The sequence below is a fragment of the Cucurbita pepo genome, chromosome 2 (genome assembly GCF_057944985.1).
Source record: "Cucurbita pepo subsp. pepo isolate OVF chromosome 2, ASM5794498v1, whole genome shotgun sequence".
Lineage (NCBI taxonomy): Eukaryota > Viridiplantae > Streptophyta > Magnoliopsida > Cucurbitales > Cucurbitaceae > Cucurbita > Cucurbita pepo.
Genome location: NC_141799.1, coordinates 14,654,854 through 14,676,429, shown reverse-complemented (window position 1 = coordinate 14,676,429; position 21,576 = coordinate 14,654,854). Strand labels below are relative to the sequence as shown.

The window sequence follows — 21,576 nt, the reverse complement described above, 5'->3', positions numbered from 1 at the left end:
CCCCTAGGAGTAGATTGTGAAATCTTAGACACTGAGTGGTGTGCCAACGAGGATGCTGACCTCTTGAGCGGGTGGATTGTGATATCCTAGACACTGAGCAGTATGTCAGCGAGGGCGCTGGCCTCCAAAGGGGTGGATTGTGAGATCCCACATTGGTTAGAGAGGAGAACAAAGTTGGCCCCTAAAGGAGTGGATCGTGAGATTCTAGACACCGAGCGATGTGCTAGTGAAGATGTTGGCCCCTAAAGGGATAGATTGTGAAATCTCCAGCCCTAGAATGGTGGATTGTGAGATCCCACATTAGTTGGAGAGGAGAACGAAGTTGGCCCCTAAGGGAGTGGATTGTGAGATTCTAGACACCGAGCGATGTGCTAGCGAAGACGCTGGCCCTTAAGGGGGATAGATTGTGGAATTTCACATTGATTGGAAAAGAGAACGAAGCAGGAATTCACATCGGTAATAGAAAAGATATACTTAGTTCAACATATACGATCAAACACGTCCATTTTCGACGGTCTAACTTTTACAACGACCATAAAGATAAAAAAATTTAAATATTTTGACCTAAAAAAAACTACCATGCTTCTACCTTTACAATCAACTTTAGAATCACATGATAGAATTGAATTCATCATCACATCCACATCTCAACAAAAGGTTGGAAACTTCTTTCATTACCTTTAGAACCATAGTAAAAATTCCCTACTTTCTCTGTAAACCACTGCAGCCAAAATAGAAGAAACCCATCATCCCACACCACAAACATCGTACAAAGGCATTGCCAAAAGCAAGATTTTCTGAACAACGCGCCTTGAATCTTTGATATATAGAGGAAGAGAAGGCCTTTACGTGGCGGTCCTGTGACAAGGCTTGTCAAAATGGCTCCAAATTCCCTCATCTTCTTTGTGTGGTTAGGAAAATTCAGAGCCACAAACAGTCCCTTCTCAGCTTCTAGTTTCTTTTCCATGCCTTTTTCTGTGCTTCTTTTTTCTATGGGCAAGAAATCAAATGGGTTGCTATCATATTCCAATCCAAAGTTCAAACGATCCATTGGCGATCAAATCTCTCCCTTAAGTCGTTTTTCTACAAACCCTCATATTCCTTTCAAGCAATTTTTGTAGTGACCGTTGCATCGGAGTTCAATGGCTATGGAGGCAACTGCCGCGATGATATCTTATGCGAATTTGAGCGGTTCCGCAGCCCATAGATTGAGACCCTCTTCAGATCTATACAGAACTGTTTTCTTTTCGAGTTCTTTTCGGAGTGGCAATCGAAGCCATTGCCGATCATTGATTACGAGGGCTGCTGCGAATACCGGCAATAAGGGGAAGAAGAAACCTAAATCGAAGAAAGCTGCGGTGGCAGCTGATGAAGAGAAAGTGGAGGAGATTGTGGATTCCAGTGAAGGGTTTCAACAGCAACTGTCGCCACAGCCGCCGCAGCCGAAGATTTCGTTGGATGATGTGAATCCAGTGGGGTTGGGGCGGAAGTCCCGCCAACTGTTTGATGAAGTGTGGCGGAAGTTTTCTGGGTTGGGGCAGATATCGAGGACTACAAGGATGGATGATAAGGAAGCTCTTGATGCTATGCTTATTAGGGAGGGGCCTATGTGTGAGTTTGCTATTCCTGGAGCTCAGAATACTACTGTGCTTGTTGTTGGTGCTACTAGCCGCATTGGCCGCATTGTTGTTCGTAAGCTTATGCTGCGTGGCTACAGTGTCAAGGTTTTACTTCGTTTGCTAATTGTTTTGTTTCTTTATATCAGTTTCTTTGCTTGCTCTGTCTTTACCCACTTTTTAGGGTTGAAGTGTGAGATCCCACGTCGGTTGAGGAGGAGAACGAAACACTCTTATAAAGAGTGTGGAAACCTCTCCCTAGTAAAACGTGTTTTAAAACCTTAAGGTGAAGTTTGAAAGGGAAAGCCCAAAGAGGACAATATTTGCTAGCGGTGGGCTTGGACCGTTACAAATGGTATCAGAGCCAGACACCGGGGATGTGCCAGCAAGGACGATGGGCTTCGAAGGGGGTGGATTTGGTGGGAGGTCCCACATCGGTTGGAGAAAGGAATGAGTGCTAGCGAGGATGCCTCGAAGGGGGGTGGATTGTGAGATCCCACGTCGGTTGAGGAGGAGAATGAAACACCATTTATAAGGATTTGGAAATCTCTCCCTAGCATATGCATTTTATCGGTTGGGGAGGAGAACGAAACACCTTGTATAAGGTTGTGGAAATCTCTCCCTAGCAGACGCGTTTTATTGGTTGGGGATGAGAACTAAACACCCTATGTAAGGGTGTGGAAACCTCTCCCTAGCAGACGCCTTTTAAAAACCTTGAGGGGAAGCCCGAAAGGAAAAGCTCAAAGAAGACAATATCTGCTAGCGGCGGGCTTGGACCGTTACATGTTGCATTGAGTATAGCTGATGTCTTATGGTGAGTTGGGGAGTTGGGATAATTTGAGAGCTGCAACATGCGCTTGCGAGTTAACATACATTTTGATTAGATTTCTGTTAATTTTTGTGCTTCATGAATTCAATTGGAAGAGATTGGAAGAAGAATTCAGTTAAGACAGATGTTTAAGATCTCTAGGATCCTGAAAAACTGACTTCCTAGATGATGTAATCACATTCGTAGATGTCAAATCTAATGCTCGAGCGTTTGCTCGAACGACCACTAAATATTCCAATTGAATCTAGGCATGGGCTATTTATGCAACTTGATTCATAAATTCATTATATTAACTGAGCCATCAATTTATCCATATGCCAAGCAGGCTCTAGTAAGGAAGGCAGATGATGATATCCTAGACGTGCTTCCAAGATCGGTGGAAATCGTGGTCGGAGACGTTGGTGATGCTAATACCCTTAAGGCTGCTGTGGAGGGCTGCAATAAAATCATCTACTGTGCAACTGCTCGTTCCACAATTACAGCAGATCTCTTCAGGGTTGATCATCAAGGAGTTTACAATATCACCAAAGCATTTCAGGTCTGCCTCTCTGTATTCATAAATCATAAACGAAATTTCTCTATTCGACTGTGGATTCATGAATTTGTGCCGAGTTTTTTAACGCTACTTGTTTGTGCAAATCAGTGCAAAAACGAACCACTTTAAATTATGAACATCAACAGAGAAAGAATCATGGAGAAAAAGTGTTTCCATGTTTGATTTTTTGTGCAATCTTGGCAAAAACTGATACCTGGTGTAAAATGTAGGACTATAATAATGAGCTAGCACAACTTCGTGCTGGAAAAAGCAGCAAAAGTAAGCTTCTGCTTGCGAAGTTCAAATCCGAAGAGTCGTTGAATGGTTGGGAAGTTCGCCAAGGAACTTACTTCCAAGATGTTGTTGCTTCTAAGTATGATGGAGGCATGGATGCAAAATTTGAATATACTGAAACTGGAGAGGCTATTTTCTCAGGTAAAATTCATTTATGCTGAACCCAAATGATAAAAAAAGGAATATAATGTTTTCAACTGTTATTGTAGGATACGTTTTTACAAGGGGGGGATATGTCGAGTTGTCAACGAAACTTTCCCTTCCATTGGGATCCACCCTCGACAGGTTACTCATTCTATCATATTTGAATTTTTAGTCGAGAGTTCTGTATTTAAATAACGGTGTTAACTGCGAACACGTTTCATTACTAGATATGAGGGGCTCATTCTTTCAGTTGGTGGGAATGGAAGGTCTTATGTGTTAATTCTTGAAGCTGGTCCTTCAGCTGATACAACTCAACGTAAACTATATTTCTCGAGATTTAGCACGAAAGCTGGATTTTGTCGGGTAAGAAATCTCTTTACCGAAGTGATGTAATATTCTACTGGTGCAAACATCTTGAACAAATCCATTTTCTAGCAATTTGTTGATATCTGTGTTTAGAATACAGTTTACAAGATTGCATCCATGATTTGCAGGTCAGAATACCTTTTTCGTCCTTCCGCCCTGTTAAACCAGACGATCCACCTCTTGATCCATTTCTTGTGCATACGTTGACCATTCGTTTCGAGCCTAGAAGACAGGTTGGTGTGTCAGCTGAGTATTAGATGATCAAGTAATAACATTAAGTTGATTTCTAATTTATATATATAATTGTTGGCCAAGTATAGTTTGCTACTCTTTTGTGCTTTTAAATGATTGATGGTTTGTGATCGGAATGATTGATGGTTTGTGAGATCCCACGTCGGTTGGGGAGGAGAACGAAACATTATTTATAAGGATGTGGAAATCTCTCTCTAGCAGACGTGTTTTAAAAACCTTGAGGGGAACCCCGAAAGAGAAAGTCCAAAGAGGATAATATTTGCTAATGGTGGGTTTGGGCTGTTACAAATGGTATCAGAGCCAGACACCGGGCAATGTGCCAGCGAGGAGGCTGAGCCCTGAAGGGGGTGGACACGAGGTGGTGTGCCAGCAAGGAGGCTGGACCCCGACAGGGGGCGGATTGTGAGATCCCACATCAGTTGGGGAGGAGAACGAAACATTCTATATAAGTGTGTAGAAACCTCTCCCTAGTAGACATATTTTAAAAATCTTGAGGGGAAGCCCGAAAGGGAAAGCCCAAAGAGGATAATATTTGCTAGCGGTGGGCTTGGGCTGTTACAAATGGTATCAAAGCTAGACACTGAACGATGTGCCAGCGAGGAGGCTGAGCCCTGAAAGGGGTGGACATGAGGTGGTGTGCTAGCAAGGACGCTGGGCCCTGAAGGGGGTAGATTGTGAGATCCCACATCGGTTGGAGAAGAGAACGAAATATTCTTTATAAGGGTGTGGAAACCTCTCCCTAGCAGACACGTCTCCAATGGCTACTAACTTCAAATATGGAAAACTATATAAGACAATAAAAGATCACAAAGTATACCTAAAGTTAGATTATTTTTGATAGAAGACATGTCTCCAATGGCTACTAACTTCATGTTCCTTTTTGCAGAGGCCTACTGAAGGACCTGCTGCAGCAGGCGTAAAGCAGCAAGATTTGAGAAGCTTTGAACTCATATTGGAATACATAAAAGCCTTGCCTGTGAGTTATTTTGGATGTTTTTACATTATACATAAAAGCTTTGAACTCCGGTATTGCTTTGATAACATCAAATGTGTATTTTACAGACTGGGCAAGAGACAGACTTCATCTTGGTTTCATGTACAGGATCTGGTGTAGAACCAACCAGAAGGGAGCAGGTTCTCAAGGCAAAAAGGGTACCATCTTTTTTCTCATTTTGTTTCCTTTTGCCATTTCACTATTCAGTGTTCTTTATAAATGTGTAAATGTCTTGCCTTCAGGCTGGGGAAGATTCGTTGCGAAGATCAGGCCTTGGGTACACGATCATCCGTCCGGGTCCTCTCAAGGTATAGTTCTCGCATCGTGTTGAAATTGATCATTTGAAGTGAGTTAGTCCACAGATAAGGGGTTTCTTATTTCTTTGTGTGAAGTATAAACCATGCAACCTCCCTCAAGTTTTGAAGTTAATAGCCCTGAATGATGAATATTTGAAGATTGTATAGTTATGACCATGTTGATATGCATGTGACGTGGGAGAAGGGACTTTAGGTTTTTGACCCATGACGTTTTGAGGGGCTTCTCGTTTACTTCCCGGGAGGAATTCGATCTCGGGATACCACCTACATAACAGTAGCCAGAGGGTCAAATAGGTCGGGAAGAAAGAGTCTGAGGTCGGGTCGGATTCTTTTTTTTATTTAGTGGTTGTCCTTCCCTGCCTTTTACGTCCTCCACTTTCTCCTCGCTCTCGATGGTTAAAATCCTTATGAAAGTAAAAAAAAGATGAACACTTTACTTGGGAGAACCAACACTTTGGATCATATTCAATGACATTCCTCTTTGGTATTGTTCCCACAGTGGTGTGTGTTATCTTTAGTTAAATTATATTCCAACCATTTATCCAAGCTACTCGGTCGTGTTGCAGTATTGTAACCAAAAATTTGTTCTTACAGGAAGAACCCGGGGGCCAACGTGCTCTTATATTCGACCAGGGAAACAGGATAACTCAGGTAAGACAAACAGCCTTTTCCTTAACATAGACGATCAAGCTGAGTAGTTACTCATCCATTTAAACATTTAGGCCATCAGCTGTGCTGATGTTGCTGACATCTGCGTAAAAGCATTGCATGACTCTACAGCAAGAAACAAAAGCTTTGATGTGAGTAGAAACCTTTGCTTTCATTGGCATTAGTGTTCATTCCTCATGACCACCCAAGTTAAAACTATACTGTTTCCAGGTCTGCTATGAATATGTTGCTGAGAAAGGAAGAGAACTCTACGAGCTGGTACGAAATCAATAATTTTATCCGTGTCTAAGTTTTAATGCCTCCTCGTACGCGTCGCTCACTAGCTCAAACACTTAAAGCTGGTGGTATGTTTGTGCTTGCAGGTTGCTCACTTGCCTGACAAAGCCAACAACTACCTCACCCCTGCATTGTCTGTTCTGGAAAAGAACACATGATCACAGTCCTCTTCTCATGGCTTCAAAAGTTTGTAATTATCAACATCTCTTGAAAGTTGCCACTAAGAAAAACATAATACTATCCTGTTTATATAAATGTGAAATTCATTCCCTGTTAGGCAATGGCAACATGGAGACTTTGATCTCTCAAATATGCAGAAAGTTCTCATCAGATGGAAGGGGATGTAAAGGTTTGAAAATTAAAAGTTTCATAACTTTCATAGGCTATGTATTCATTCATAATGTTTTGAGGAAAAGTGTACAAGAAATCGAATGGTTGGAAAGAAAAAAGAAAGGTGAGTTGCTTCGTGTTCTGTTCAATGTTTTCTTTGATGTGTCGTATCAGGTGGCTCGGTGATAATCATTGTTAACTTGAACATAGCCTAGTTGACCAAAAACGTAGATGTTTGTAATTTCATCTCCCCATGTAATAAAAGTCGAATGGTTAAAGGTGTTCGAGCCTAACTTAGACCATTCTTAGAAAGCTGTTCATTCTAAGGTCCTTTTATGTTTTTTGCTTCGTTCGATTCATGATGTCAAGCTCTTCTTAGAAAGCCCTCCTGACTCCAAATTTTGTATAATTTCTATTACCTATCACTTTCTCTCTCCTTTTACTTGTAAACCTCTTGTTCTTATTGTTTGTCTCACATGTGGGAGAATATAGGAATCTACAAACTCTTCAAATTTCGAACCATTACTCCAGATCTCTAGAAATCGTAGGAACCAGATAAGGAAGTTAGCAGTTTCAACACTAGGGAACATTGAATGAAACGAACATGTCAGAAGTGAACTCTAGATATCGACGAATATGATCACACCGAAAGCAAAAGAATTTAGAGAAATCATATGGGATATAATGCCTTAAAAGAATCCAAACATATATGTATTATATGTATGCAAAAATGGTGAATGGTGATTAAAGAAAACAAATGAAAAGCAGTGGGAATAAAGAAAGGAATCACTAAACATAGTGGGTTTGAATTAAGTAAGAGTTTAATATTGAATTGGTGACTCAAATTATCATTATAACACCTTATAATATACCAGAGATTCACTGCAACTGTTAGTGCTAAGTAGTGGTGGAGGGGACCAACCAAGAAGGTGCTCACCAGGGGCACTCAGCTGAGACGGACCAGCGCTGTCTTGGTAGCTGTGCTGAGCGGCGCAAAGGCAAAGCTGTCGGAAGCTGCCATGGCTTAGACAAAAGAGTACTCTGATATATAAAACAACCCTTTTTTTTTCTCTTTCTTTCCTTTTGTTTGCAGGTGTGGGAGAGAGATGGAAGGGGGAGATTGGCTCTGCTATTATAAAAGTAATATTCTGTTCTCTCGAGAAAGGCAACACTGTTTCATTGAGTTTTTGCTTCTCTGTTTTTTTTTTTTTTTTTTTGAAGATCATTCCCTTTTGTTTTGATATGCAATGGATCATTCAGATATGCTCAAACTCACGTGGAAGATGATGCTATGTGAGAATCGAAGTCAGCATTCAGTTGAGGGTGTTTGTTCTTCAAAAAAGTTTGAACTTTGTGCATCGACAACCAATGAAAGGTTTAGTGTTTTTTTTGGTTTTGTTTTGTTTTGTTTGTATAGGTTCTACAAAAGATAGAGAGAAAGAAAGAGAGAGGAATCCTCTTTAAACATGTGCTTAGGCCTTCTAGTGCCTACTTAATAGGCTTGCCTTTATAGCCTATTTGGCTTTAAAATGATGGAGTGGAGAGGGCTTCATATTAAATTAGATCCCCCATTACCGATTAAATGTAACATCCAAGTCCACCGATTAAATGTAACATCCAAGTCCACTGTTAGCGGATATTGTCCTTTTTGGGTTTTTCTTTTTGAGCTTTCCCTCAAAGTTTTTAAAACGCGGCTACTAGAGAGAAGTTTCCACCCCCTTGTAAAGAATGTTTCGTTCTCCTCCCAACCGATGTGGAATCTCACAAGCCACCCCTATTTGGGGCTAGCATCCTTGTTAACACTCGTCCCTCTTCCAATCGATGTGGGACTCCCCAATCCACCCCTCTTCGGATCCCAGTGTCCTTGTTGGCACACTGCCTCGTGTCCACCCCCCTTCGGGGCTTAGCCTCCTCACTGGCACATTACCCAAAGCCTTGTTCTGATACCATTTGTAATGGCTCAAACCCACCACTAGCAGATATTGTTTTCTTTGGGCTTTCCCTTTTGGGTTTCCTCTCAAGGTTTTTAAAAACGCGTCTACTAGGGAGAGTTTTCCACACCCTTATAAAAAATGTTTCGTTCTCCTCCCAACCGTGGGATCTCACATTAAATGTGGGGTTTTTTTCTTTTTCCTCCCCTCTCCTTCAGTTTCTTTATGTTTTCTCCCAAAAATTTGGAGTTACATTGGTCAATAGGTAGTGGCTATTGACAATGGAGAGCATTTTCAGGGTATATTGTAATAGATATGGTCTGCTTTTAGCTTAAGAATAAATCTACCTTCCTTACATATAGTTTATTTTAGTTTAAGCTTCTCCTTTTCTCTCTCAAAACTTAGCTTAAGCTACTTGGAACCTTCTTGGGAGTGATTAAATAATAAGCCTCTTCATCCTTTAACCATTTTTGATATAAAACCAGAAACTGAGCAGTGGACTCTGTTTCAGGATCTTTCCTTTAACCATTTTTCATACTCAAAACAACACCAATTGAGCCACAATCTCTCTATTCTGTTCTTGTTGTCCACTTCCCATGATCTCTTATTCGCCTTCAATCTCTGATCTCTGTTCTCAACTGTTTGTTCAAGAATCTGCAGTTAGCTAGCTGGGTTTCTTCTGGTTTTTCTTGATCTTGACATGGTATGAATCTGTTCTTCTGTTCTCCTTTCATTTTCTTGGTGAGTTTGCAGATTAGGAACAGTTTAATCTGATCTTCTGTGAACAGTTTGTTTCTTTTCTGTTTTTGATGAAATCTAAGGCCTTCTCGAATTGCTTTTGAGGCTTGATCTTCTGGGTTCTACTTTGTTCATGTCCTTGTAAGAACAAAGATGAAGTGATTAGCCATTTCTTTGCTTTCCTTCTGGTTTTTACTAAGTTTTTCACCATGAACCTCCAAAATAACATCATATTTCATGTACTACTTTGATTTTGGCATCAAGGGATGTGATAATTTCTGGGATTATACAAGTAATTAAAGACAGAGCACTTAAATGAAATGGAGAATGCTGATGGTGTCCTGTTGAACATTGCGCAGGGAGCAGTTGGGGTAGCTCTTTGTAGTTTTGGGCATGTCTAAATGTAAAGTATAGCTTCTGATTGCTACCAACACAGCACTCAATTATGAAACCATTTCTTGACCTTGAAAAGGAGCCTTCTTTGGCAAATGATTCTGACATAAGTAGCCAAGTTGCTTCCAACATTTCCCTCCATGAAAATTCTGATGATAATAGCCTCATACATAACTCCTTTCTTGCTAACCCCGTTGCTGCTCAACCAGGATTCAAGTCGGTTTCCCTCGACTTGACTCTCAACTTTAACATCGAAGATCTCGAAACTCGGGATTCGACAGGATTTTCATTGTCAAGCACAAGTGAGAGTAGCAATGAACCAACATGCCACCCCACAGCAGCTGCTGCTATCCCAAGAGTGTTTTCTTGCAACTTCTGTCAGCGCAAGTTCTTTAGTTCACAAGCTCTTGGCGGCCACCAGAACGCGCATAAGCGCGAGCGAACCTTGGCGAAACGGGCAATGCGTATGGGAATTCTAGCAGAAAGATATGCAAATCTAGCATCTCTACCATTGAAGGGATCATCATTCAGGTCCTTGGGGATCAAAGCACACTCTTCACTACTCCACGGATTTACTGCACCAATGAAGCCTACTGATATCGGGAGCGGTGCTCGATTCGAACCAGGTCATATAGGCATGCCGATTTTCTTGGACGATGATGAGGCGGAGGTTATGTGGCCAGGTAGTTTTCGTCCAACGGTAGAAACTAGAAACACTCATGAACTAACTCAACCAAGTTTCATACTAACTGGTATTTCAAGAATAAGCTCAATGGATAAAGTGTCGTCGGAGGACGTAGAAGACTCGACGCCCGATCTCACACTCAAACTCTAAGAGGCTTCTTTGATGAGGGATTCATCATCCTATTTCTGCATTGTTCTCTGTGTATAGTGAGTGACATATGGAGGGTTTGAATCAAACACTTTTCTCCAACTTTGCTTTTCCTTTTGAAGTAAACTACTTGTTATTAGTGTTTGCTGTGGGTTTGATATCAGTAATTTTCCTTGTTTAAGAGCTCCTTTAGAAGCATTTTGGTGCCTTCTATTCCTTTTTCTGCCATAAGCATGAGGCTCTTATGTTTAAGTAATACACAAGTGCTCTATGATTTATCTGCCCTTTGAAGTGTTAAGCAATCGATTTAAAATATAATTTTGGTTCTTGTACTTCAAAATTTGTTCGGCTCGAAGATTACAAACAAAATTATTCAAATTCGATCGGTAAGTTTGTAATTTTTTTGCTTATAATAATATAGCAAAGCAAGGGTAGCACCCTCAATCCCCAGCTTTTTTCAACAAGAGGAGATTATAAATTTCATTTCCCCACCTTAATATTGAGCTTACATCGAATCGTTTTCATCTGTGAATTCAGTAAATGAGACACGGTCCAAAGATATACATATATTATAAACCAAAGTCTAAGCTACCAGAAAAATAAAGTAGGCTTCTTTAATTACCAGTAGCTTTCAACACCTTTAGACCTCCTCCCCTCATTCTATTACCTTAAACCATTGAGCATTAGAAGAGAATTTGGTGCAGAAGAGATGCTTAGCTTAACTGCCCTGCTGCATTTCTGTTCCAGGACAAATAGGATGGATCACCAAGAGGCCTGCATGACAATCCAGTAAAAGATACGACTGTGATTAAATGTTGAACAACTTATAATTAAAGAAGAGATGACAATCCTGAACGCTTAGACTTAATTAAAATCATTTAGTTCCACAATAAACACTTTCCTAGAATAGGAGCTAGAGATGAATTCATCAATAATAAGGTTATTTAAGGAATTTCAACACGGGCTCCTCTTTTATTCATGGACTTTTGTATCCACATGAATCCATTATGCTCTGGTTATCCTACAGAATTTCTAGCCATGAGAACCAACAAACACGCCTTCATTTGCACAATGACACAACAATTTCCAATAGAGAAAATCTCAAACAGGTTGAAGATACCTCTTTTCCGATTCTTGACCATACCCACTCTGTGCCATCAAAAATGAAAAGTAAAGCAACAACGTCGAGGAGTATATGGAAAAAGGTATGCGAGAGAGAATATGAGAAAGGGAGAGGCAGAAGGATGAAGAGGAGGGTTAATATAGTTACCTATTTGTGGTAGTGCAATTATCAAAGGAAAAACATATGTAGGTTTCATAATAACTACAGTAGTCATCCTAAAGTACCAACTATCCAGTCTAATAGGACAGTTAACATGAAGAAAATGGAAGCACTAATTCATGGTATTCAAAATAAAGAACAGGGGCAGTTGCATTCGTCATATTCTATAAATTTGATTCAAGTGACTATCTTACCCTAAATTGCAGTTATCTGTATGCTTAGAAGATTAATTTGCTCACCTTGGCTTGATGACGTAAAGGAGTATGAAGGTTATTGCTAAAAACAAGCAGAGTCCTCCAACACAAAGATAAGCTATGCCTAGAAAATCATTCTTCCCACCAATCCAACTGGTGGTTGAAAGGACCAGCTTCTTTTTACCACCGAAGCTATAAGTATTATAGTTGTTTTCTATCACCACTGTTATTATATCATTAGCTTCAAAGTCTGCTTCTATCTTCCCATATAGTTTCCTGAAGGTGGGCAATGCAGCTGTTCGCATCCAAACAATAAGATCCTCTTGCTGGCTCAGCTATTACACACAAAAATGGAAGCATGTTTATCCACTAAAAAAGAAAAAAAAAAAAAAAAGAAAGAAAAAGGGGAAGTGCAATGAAGAGGAGGTAAACAGTACTGAAATCTAACAGCATCGACACGAAGAGGGTAGAAGGTAGATTAAGCATACTCACTGGTATGCTCGCATTTAGTTTTGCACCACCAATCAAACTTCCACTCTGGAAATTTTTAGGATAGACATCAGATCCAAACTTTTTTTCTTGGTCACTTTTCCAGGCAATGTCCTTCTTGCTGACGGGAAGTACCTTGTTCTTCAAGGAAAAACCATACGTGTCGTTGAACAAACTCCATGCAATGAGGCCACAAGGGACAATTGGATCCCCTGTCCCAATGGTCGCTTCTGGTGCACATGTTTTTGTATTTGCTTCAGCTGCCTTGCTTCGTAATTGTTTATCACTTCTGCTTTTTACATAACTGATAATGTTTCATACGTCAAAAACAACAGAAAAATATGTTAAAATGGAAGAAAAAGAATAGAAAAAGCTGTTGAAGACTTGGAAGTACAAGGATAAACGATTTCAAAAGGTGCACAATATTTTTTAGCCTAACAATTTTTATCTTTTACTTCCGTAGGAAAAAAAAAGTTTAAAAAAATAATAATACAAATGAAAGAGAAGATGAAGGCATCCCCCCTTCTGAGCCTTATTCTGATTCATAGAGATTCTTTAAGAATACACCTAGTTCTTCCTTGTAGCGAAAAGGCGCCTCATAAAATAAACACATCTTAATTGCTTGTACCAATTTCCTCCATCTCATGGAAATAATGATACCATCATCAACAAGAAATGCATGAAGCAAGTGAAACAAGATAATAATACACAGTGGGCAAACCAAATGAAGGCAACAAAGCAATAATAAAATATTACTACACAACAAGAGTTGTTATTAGGAGTAACAGCCGAAGGAAGATATGTCTGAATAAATTCTTAACTTCCAGTTATCTTGTAGGTAAATTAAGACATAAACTTAAAGCAAAACTGTAAACTGATGAACAGCTTGGCTTATTTCCACCAGTTTCCTCCTTAAAATGCAATTTTCATATCCTTACTTCAACAAATTAAACCAAGCTCTTCTTTACTTTAATAAGTTATATCGAGAATTTGAGGCAATTCTCATAATTTAATAAAACTCGCAAATCATGAAATAAACAGCAGGGCTCATATTCAAGACTCAACAAACTGTTTTGTCAATAACCAAACAAAAACATTCACATACCGTCGGTGATTTTGATAGAAGTTATCTAGCTGATAGTAGACATAAACCGGACCTTTCATTGGTTTAGGAACCTGAAAAGAATTCAGCTGTTAAAACTCCTAAAGACAGACAAATTAAGAGATAAACACGAAATGAACCAAAACCCAATATGGTTTCCAACAGTGAGAATAGAAATTGTACTTACAGTCAACCTCCTACTACAGGTTTTATTAGTTTCACTGTTTTTAATAAACGTAAGAGGATCGCTGAGATACTCAGGAGGAAGGCATTCATGGTCGTAGTGGTCCACAATTTCAACAACCTGTGAGTATCATGGAAATCATATATTCAAGTTAGGCATTTAAAAGTCCAAAAATAGATTAATAAATAAAAGCTGCATTGTATCGAATTTACGAGGATGGGGCAGACGAGAAAATACTTGTTCTGATGCAAATAAGGAAGCAATGCCAATGGGGATGAAGATAATGCCAACAGCAACAAAGGATGTTATAACCTGAAATCAAATAGTCACACTAATAAAAAGGTGCATAACGCTATGATAGGGACTTGAGCAAAAAATAAATTCATATCTTTTTATAGGATTACCCATCCTGGTGTTAGAATTGGTTTGCAAGCAGGAAGTTCTTGCTGTGTAAATCTAGAATCTGCAAGGGAATTAACAAAAATGTATGAGCATCAACCAAATGGCTATAGCATTGCCAATAGAATCGGCCTTACATTAATGAGAAATAACAGAAATACAGAAGTCATTGCCATAAGAATGAAGCATGCGAATAGCTAGAAGGAACACATTTGATTATAATGCAAAGATGCACATACATATATTTAAACTTAGAATGTAACGATGAAGCCCACCGCTAGAAAATATCGTCCTTTTTGGGCTCTCCCTTTCGGGCTTCCCCTCAAGATTTTTAAAACACGTCTGTTAGGGAGAGATTTCCACGCTCTTATAAAAGGTGTTTCGTTCTCCTAAACAACCGATGTGGGATCTCACAATCCACCCCCCTTCGGGGCCAGTCTCCAATGGACCCCCACCAAATCCACACCCCTTCGGAGCCCAGCGTCCTTGCTGGCACATCACCTCATGTCCCCACCCCCTTCGGGACTCAGCCTCCTAACTGGCACTTCGCCCATTGTGACTCTGATACCATTTGTAACGGCCCAAGCTGATATTGTCCTCTTTGGGCTTTCCCTTTCACGCTTCCCCTCAAGGTTAAAATGCGTCTGTTAGGGAGAGATTTTCACACCCTCATAAAAAATGTTTCGTTCTCCTCCCCAGTTCTCCTCCCCAACTGAGGTGAGATCTCACACAGAAACACAAAAACAAAACAAAAAATTGCTCCATAGGTGTGTTTCTCACGCTACACCGCCCAAAAAACGAGGAAGAAATTCCAAGAGATTAAATCATAGAGCAGAACAGATCGTATTAAAAGAACAAACAGCCATTAACAATCAACAAAGAAGTCAGCCTCTAAAACAGAATACAAAACGCCATAACATGAGAACGACCCATACAAATGGCTGGAAGGATTGCATTAAAAACGATTGTAATGCAAAGATACACAAACATGGATTCAGAACCAGAAGCAAAAACCAAAAACTGTTCCACGGAAGAGCTTTTCATGCATTATACAAACAATGCCCAAAAGAACAGATCGTATACGAAAACATAAAAATGGAGACGAATAAAACAAACAAAAACTAATAAGATAAAAAGATATAACATTTGGGTTTCTTCGATTTCTTGGGTGGGGTGGACGAATCAGAATTTCCTTGCTGCATTCTACCCGTCGAGCTCGTTGTCCCGTGAGTATTATTTATTTCTACGCACCAAAAAGAAAAGAACAATGTTATGAATCTCCAATCTCATCCTTCTACAACTTTGATCCTTCATTCTTTCGAAATAGAACAGAGGATTACAACAAAAACTTATTATTCCTTCATAGATTGAACGATTCTAACAAGAGAAACCCAAAATTAAGGGGAAATTTTCATGAAGGAATGGAGAAATTTCAAAATAAAAGACGAAAAAGAAGTTAGAAAACAGAACGTCAAACCTGATCGATGGATCTCATCCGATCGGTGCCCCTTGCTTCACGAACCCACTTTCTTGTTTTGGTAAGGCTACGATAACCTATCGCTCATCATCGACGTTTTAGTGGAAGTAGTTTCGCGCGGTTTCCATGTTTTTCATTTTTCTATTTTTTTTCAAAAGAAATTTCTTTATTAGGCCTTTTCCTTTTTTGGATTTTTTTTTTTTTCAAAATATCAATAATCTCATATCATTCCATTTACTTATACCTCTCGGGACCGAGGGTCGGTCCGTGGAGGCTCCTCGTCCCATAAGAAATCTCAGTTTAAACGAAGAACGAGAGAGTGAATAGAGAGATTATTCCCCACCCCGCTTCGTCCTCACTTTTATATAAATAAACATACATACATATACATATACATACATATACATATACATATACATATATATATATACATATACATATATATATACATATATATATATATATATATATATATATATATATATATATATATATATATATATTACAAGTTATAATAATTCAGTTTTTTTTTTATATATTTTCTGTCTTCCATTTATATTTTTATGATTTTCTTTAAATGTACCATTATTCTATTTTAGATTATTATAAATATTATTATTTATATATTTAAAATTTAATTAAAATTATGTCAAATTTTTTTCTGATAAGAAAGACTATGTTGTGGTATTAAAATTTATTTTTTTCGAAAATTATATCAATAAAATATTATATATATATATACATATATATATTTTGTTGGGATTCTTTGTGGTGATCCCTGTAAAAATAAATGAAGAATTTCGTGGAGATGGGATGCGTTGTTCCCATCTCGCTTGTGGATATCTCTCAGTATAACTATCGTTTGAATCGAGTTATCAACTTATTTGAATTATGCTGAATTTAAACAAAAGAAAAAAAATCATGAGTTGAGATGGCTACGACACTAAAACTAGAGATAGTGGAGATTGAGCTGGTCTAGTAGTGGAGACAGTAGGTGTAATAGCCTAAACCCACTACTAGTTCAAAAGAGAAAGTCTCAAGATAACAATATCTGCTAGCGGTGGGTTTCGACAACAATCTAAGTCCACTACTATCGGAGAGGGAAAACCCAAATAAAACAATATTTGCTAGCAGTGGATTTGGGCAACCGTCAGTCCAAACCCACCACTAGCCCGAAAGGAGATGGCTAAGACACTAAAACTAGAGGGGTGGAAACTAAGTTAGTCTAGTTGTCAAGACATAGTAGATGAACAGCCTTAACTCACCACTAGTTCGAAGGAGAAAACCCAAAGAGAACAATATCGGCTAACGACGGGGTTTGGGCAACAGTCCAAGTCCACCACTAGCTCGAAAGGGAAAGTTCAAATAGAACAATATCGGCTAGCAATGGGTTCGGGCAACAGTCACTCCAAACCCACCACTAGCCCGGAAGAAAAAACCCAAAGACAACAACATCTGCTAACAATGGGATTGGACTATTACAGTAGGATTCTTTAGCTTTGACGGACCAGAGATATGTGGTAAGTAAGACGAGAAATATATCAACAAAATACCATTAGTTTAAGCATCATTCGATTTGATCTGATTTTATATCATACAAAACTCTGAAACGTAACCGAACTCGACTCCGTTCCCCATCTCTACAATGATTATATCAACATTAGAAGTAATGAGTATCAAAATATGATTCATCTCTTTCATTTGTGTATCTCTATTATCTATTATGATAGCATTAGCAACAATCACCAAGATCATCAACTCAATCAACAGAGATTAAAAAAAAAAAACCAAAAAAAAAAAAAAAAACGAAATTAAACTGTTAGTCTTCTTTGAGATCCCATTCTGCTCTGCCTAACCTGAATTCCAAGCTTGGCTTCTTGCACTCTGAATTATTGTATCTCTTCATGGCACCTGAATCACATTCCTGTCACACAAATTTCTTAATCCGTGCCCCGAACCCGATTTTGAATCAATCACTAGACTTTAAAAGTTCGAGTTCATGAACGAGAACCCATAAGTAGGTCATCAGTATTAATCGGGAAGAACACGACACTACGAAAGTCTACTAAATCACTATATTGGTCCTAGTTTTAGGGTTTTGATATTTGTGTGAAAACCGACGCTCGTGCGAGAGTTTGAATATACGATTTTGTATTGACTCTTAGATTTGTATATTCACTCGTGCATCATTGAAAGTGCTTAAACTCGACCGAACTAAATCTAATCGATCATAATATAAATTTAATTGTAAATGGTACCTCGATTTGATGCATGGATTTTTGTTGCATTCGGGTAGATGAATTTGGTCTAATGACATCCGTTTCATTAGAGTTCGTTTGTGGCCATACATCTCTGCAAAATCGAGCGAGATCATTCTCGAACATGTTCTTAATTTTTAAAAACACAAAATAGAAAAACGAACTAACCTTGAAGAATTAGACCAATGAGTGGAGGAGCCAAATTCCAAATCCGGCGGTGGCTGGCCGGACCGCTCCAGTGGAGCTCTTTGATCGGAAAATTGCCTTGGGGCATTGTCCCCTCGGCCCGTGCATATTGTAGGAGATACGTCATCGTCACCCGAACCGTCTGATTGGCCTTCATCAATCAATAATGAATTAAATCACACGATTTTTTTTAATGTGAATTCATTTATTAAGTGATTTGAAACTAAAAGATTAAATCAGAACAAGATATCAATACCATAACTTTAATTATATTAATACTTGAATTTTTCTAAAAACTCGTGAATTTGAAATTTTGTAAAATAAAATAACATCATAATCAAAGTTCGAACAAAAAAAAAACTTTTAATGTCAAATCACGAATTAACTAAAAGTCGATGACCCACGATAAATTTAATCATATCGACACTCAAGAGCTATAATTCAAGACGGTTGATTCTCCGCTTGAGCTACGATTCACAGCTCGAATTAACTAAAAGTCAATGACCCACGATAAATTTAATCATATCGACACTCGGGAGCTATAATTCAAGACGGTTGATTCTTTGCTCGAGCTACGATTCACAACTCCTTCTAGGTTCAACTTTCGCTCGAGTTTCGAAAGTCGAACATCCCTTAAGTCCAACTTTTAATGTCAAATCACGAATTAGCTATAATAAAAATTTTAGTCGATAACCCAGGATAAATTTAAGCACATCAACACCCGTGAACTACGATTAAAGTCTATTGATTCTCCGCTCGAGCTATGATTCCCAACTCGTTCTAGGTTCAACTTTCGCTCGAGCTTCAAAAGCCAAACCTCCCTTAAATCCAACTTTTAATGTCAAATCACAAATTAGCTATTAAAAAAAATTTTAGTCCATGACCCACGATAAATTTAATCACGTCGACACCTGTGAACTACAACTCAAGTCTATTGATTCAAAGCTGGAGCTACGATTCAGATCTCAACTTTCGGTCGAGCTTAGAAAGTCGAGCCGCCCTTAAGTCGAACTCACACCCCAAACGCCCTAACTCGGGTTTCGAAAACAAATTAGAACAAGAAAAAAGAGAAACAAAAGAAGAGCCAAACAATACGAATTACCTGAGGAAGCTGCTGGCTTGTCAGTGGTCTTAACAGTCCGATACATCTGATAAAGAAAAAAAACAAGTCATTGGGAACTCATTTCATTTAAATTAATATTTTAATTCTCTTCTCTGAGTTGTGGGCTCTCTGGGACTGTCTAGATTTCATCATTAGTCACGAGGAGTCATTCATTTTTGGATCAAAGTTCATATTATTTTGTAATCATGACAACTTTTTCTCTTTCTTTTCTCTTTCAATCTGTTTCAAATCAGAAAAAGATATGAATTTGTGTTTCTGAAAAGGAAGAAAAAAAGGGCTCACACTGATTGATAGCCATCCATTAAAGTACAATACTCATTCATTCATTGAATCACTGACAATATGAGAGAGAAAAAAAAGGGAAAGATTTGTGATTACAATGAAGGGTTTTAAAGATGATTACCTGTAAATGGCTCTTGACATGAGCCAATGTTAGATCCTTAACATCCATCAGCTCAAGAACTGACTTTGGTGTTGCTCCTACAAAAAAAAAAAAAAAAAAAAAAAAAAAAAAACACATTTTTCTGATAAATTAATGTTTAGATGTTTTAGTTTCTAATGTTTGTGTGTTTTTATGATGATGTTCTTAATCATACCCTCTTACGATTGATCGAATTGGTGAAATTAAAAAATAAAAAAATACTCGAATATTAGAGACAGAGATCGGAAGAGAAAAAGGGTTTGTTGTTTACTTTCGTGGCCGCCGAGATGTTCGACGGCGTGAACGAAACGAGCATGTAAGGAGGTAGTCCATCTCATTCTAGGAGCTCTCATGCTTCTTTTAGGAGGAAGCTTCTGCAAGAATCTGGATCTCATCATCATCCCATGAGAACAAACATCAGAAGAAGAAGAAGCTGCATTACTATTACTATGCAAAGATTTAATTCCTTCAACCGAAACCGTCCCATTGTTGAACCTCGCAGCGGAATTTCGATAACCCGTTTGAAGAACTCCATTCGGGTTCGAGTAATTCGGGTAGAAGGATGAAAATTGATGGTGGTTCTGATGATGAGGAGGATGATGATGATGATAACGATGATCTTTTTGATCCACAGCCAAAAATGGAAACGGGCGGTTGTGATACACGGGAATCCCTTTGATCGGTCGTAACCGGTCCGATACGTCGAACCCCGAAACCCCGCGAAGATGGTGGAGCGGCGGGGGTAGCGGTGCACGGCCGGGAAGATCGTTGTTGGTACCGAGAGAGAGGTCGGTGTGGGCACGAGGGTTATCGGAATTACTCAAAAGATCAAAATTTGTTTGAGGGAATCCATGGGTGAGGGTTTTAATTGAAGAAGAATTAGAGGAGGAGGAGGAGGAAGAAGAAGAAGCATTTGGAGGGCTGATTTGAAGAGAGAGATCAGGAAGTGGGGTTGAAGAAGGTTCAATAAAAACCCCTTCCAAGGGCATCTCCTTGTTCTTGCTGTTCTTGCTGTTCTTCTTCTAGTTGCTTAAGAAAGTGTTCATGGGGGAAGGGAAAGATGGGATTTTTGTTGTTTAATGATGAAACCCAGATGGGAAAACTCATAAAAACTTGAAAAAATCCGACCCAGAAAGCCAAATCAAGAGAAAATGGAGTGTAGAGAGAGAAAATGAGGAGAGAGAAAGTGAGGAGAGAGAAAGTGGAGTTAGAGAGAGAAAATTTGAGAGATTTGGGGTTTGAGTATTATGGTGTTTCTCTCAAGAGCTTATATCAGAAAATGACAATGAAGAAGAAGAAGAAGAAGGAAGAAGGAAGAAGAAAGAAGGAATAGCACAACCTTCTCTCTCCTCTTACTCTATTTCTATTCTCTCTCTAGTCAAAATAGATAAATTAAAAATTAAAAAAAGTTCAAAATTTTATATTTTTAGTCAAAGATTCCAATGGAAGTGTTTCGGGTATCTGTCTTGAGAAAAAATTTGTCTCGAGTAATAGATATTGTCCGCTTTGGCCCGTTACATGTCAGACTCACGGTTTTAAAACGCATCTACTAGTAAGAAGTTTCTATACGCTTATAAGGAATGTTTTATTCCCCTCTTCCACTAATGTGGGATCTCACAATCCACCTCTTTTAAGGGTCCAGCATCTTCGCTAGCACACCGTTTAGTATCTTGACTCTAATGCCATTTGTAATTAGTCTAAGTCTATCGCTAATAAATATTATTTGCTTTGATCTGTTATGTATCGTCGTTAGTCTCACGGTTTTAAAACGCATCTACTAGAGAGAAGTTTCTATACGCTTATAAGGAATGTTTTATTCCCCTCTTCCACTAATGAGGGATCTCAGAATCCACCTCCTTTAAAGGTCCAACGTCTTCGCTGGCACACCGTTTAGTGTCTTGACTCTGATGCCATTTGTAATAGTCTAAGCCTATCGCTAGTAAAC

At 38.9% G+C, this 21,576-nt stretch overlaps 4 protein-coding genes across 9 annotated transcripts; 2 read left to right on the top strand and 2 right to left on the bottom strand.

Moving 5' to 3' along the window:
- Nucleotides 1-829: 829 nt before the first annotated feature.
- Nucleotides 830-6,771, top strand: LOC111788795 (protein HIGH CHLOROPHYLL FLUORESCENCE PHENOTYPE 173, chloroplastic-like). 2 transcript variants are annotated; one of them, XM_023669301.2, is made up of 13 exons: nucleotides 832-1,724; nucleotides 2,771-2,983; nucleotides 3,211-3,415; nucleotides 3,484-3,559; nucleotides 3,646-3,781; nucleotides 3,913-4,017; nucleotides 4,923-5,012; nucleotides 5,099-5,188; nucleotides 5,273-5,338; nucleotides 5,942-5,998; nucleotides 6,070-6,147; nucleotides 6,227-6,274; nucleotides 6,379-6,771. In XM_023669301.2, the coding sequence occupies exons 1-13, from the start codon at nucleotides 1,143-1,145 to the stop codon at nucleotides 6,448-6,450; spliced, it is 1,818 nt and encodes a 605-aa protein (XP_023525069.2). In that variant the 5' UTR covers nucleotides 832-1,142; the 3' UTR covers nucleotides 6,451-6,771. The 2 variants fall into 2 exon arrangements, with proteins under 2 accessions (XP_086977160.1, XP_023525069.2); XM_087121034.1 differs by lacking the exon at nucleotides 6,070-6,147 and having other exon boundaries at nucleotides 830-1,724.
- Nucleotides 6,772-6,916: 145 nt separating this feature from the next.
- LOC111788799 (zinc finger protein 4-like) lies at nucleotides 6,917-10,800 on the top strand. Of its 3 annotated transcripts, none has more exons than XM_087121036.1 (3): nucleotides 6,917-7,762; nucleotides 7,883-7,997; nucleotides 9,894-10,800. In XM_087121036.1, exons 2-3 carry the CDS (start codon nucleotides 7,991-7,993, stop codon nucleotides 10,517-10,519), a joined length of 633 nt encoding a protein of 210 aa, XP_086977162.1. In that variant the 5' UTR covers nucleotides 6,917-7,762; nucleotides 7,883-7,990; the 3' UTR covers nucleotides 10,520-10,800. The 3 variants fall into 3 exon arrangements, with proteins under 3 accessions (XP_086977162.1, XP_023525082.2, XP_023525083.2); XM_023669314.2 differs by having other exon boundaries at nucleotides 9,651-10,800; XM_023669315.2 differs by lacking the exons at nucleotides 6,917-7,762; nucleotides 7,883-7,997 and adding an exon at nucleotides 9,033-9,256 and having other exon boundaries at nucleotides 9,651-10,800.
- An 85-nt stretch (nucleotides 10,801-10,885) lies between these two features.
- Nucleotides 10,886-15,855, bottom strand: LOC111788798 (ALA-interacting subunit 5). 2 transcript variants are annotated; one of them, XM_023669312.2, is made up of 9 exons: nucleotides 15,644-15,834; nucleotides 15,311-15,409; nucleotides 14,172-14,230; nucleotides 14,005-14,079; nucleotides 13,771-13,887; nucleotides 13,587-13,657; nucleotides 12,485-12,785; nucleotides 12,038-12,327; nucleotides 10,886-11,290 (listed from the first exon to the last, which is right to left on the bottom strand). In XM_023669312.2, the coding sequence occupies exons 2-9, from the start codon at nucleotides 15,366-15,368 to the stop codon at nucleotides 11,230-11,232; spliced, it is 1,032 nt and encodes a 343-aa protein (XP_023525080.2). In that variant the 5' UTR covers nucleotides 15,369-15,409; nucleotides 15,644-15,834; the 3' UTR covers nucleotides 10,886-11,229. The 2 variants fall into 2 exon arrangements, with proteins under 2 accessions (XP_023525080.2, XP_086977161.1); XM_087121035.1 differs by lacking the exon at nucleotides 10,886-11,290 and having other exon boundaries at nucleotides 12,034-12,327; nucleotides 15,644-15,855.
- Nucleotides 15,856-17,180: 1,325 nt separating this feature from the next.
- On the bottom strand, nucleotides 17,181-20,930 carry LOC111787551 (transcription repressor KAN1). 2 transcript variants are annotated; one of them, XM_023667551.2, is made up of 6 exons: nucleotides 19,903-20,930; nucleotides 19,614-19,690; nucleotides 19,190-19,235; nucleotides 18,070-18,238; nucleotides 17,902-17,995; nucleotides 17,181-17,554 (listed from the first exon to the last, which is right to left on the bottom strand). In XM_023667551.2, the coding sequence occupies exons 1-6, from the start codon at nucleotides 20,618-20,620 to the stop codon at nucleotides 17,546-17,548; spliced, it is 1,113 nt and encodes a 370-aa protein (XP_023523319.2). In that variant the 5' UTR covers nucleotides 20,621-20,930; the 3' UTR covers nucleotides 17,181-17,545. The 2 variants fall into 2 exon arrangements, with proteins under 2 accessions (XP_023523319.2, XP_023523318.2); XM_023667550.2 differs by having other exon boundaries at nucleotides 17,181-17,567; nucleotides 19,903-20,925.
- Nucleotides 20,931-21,576: the final 646 nt, after the last annotated feature.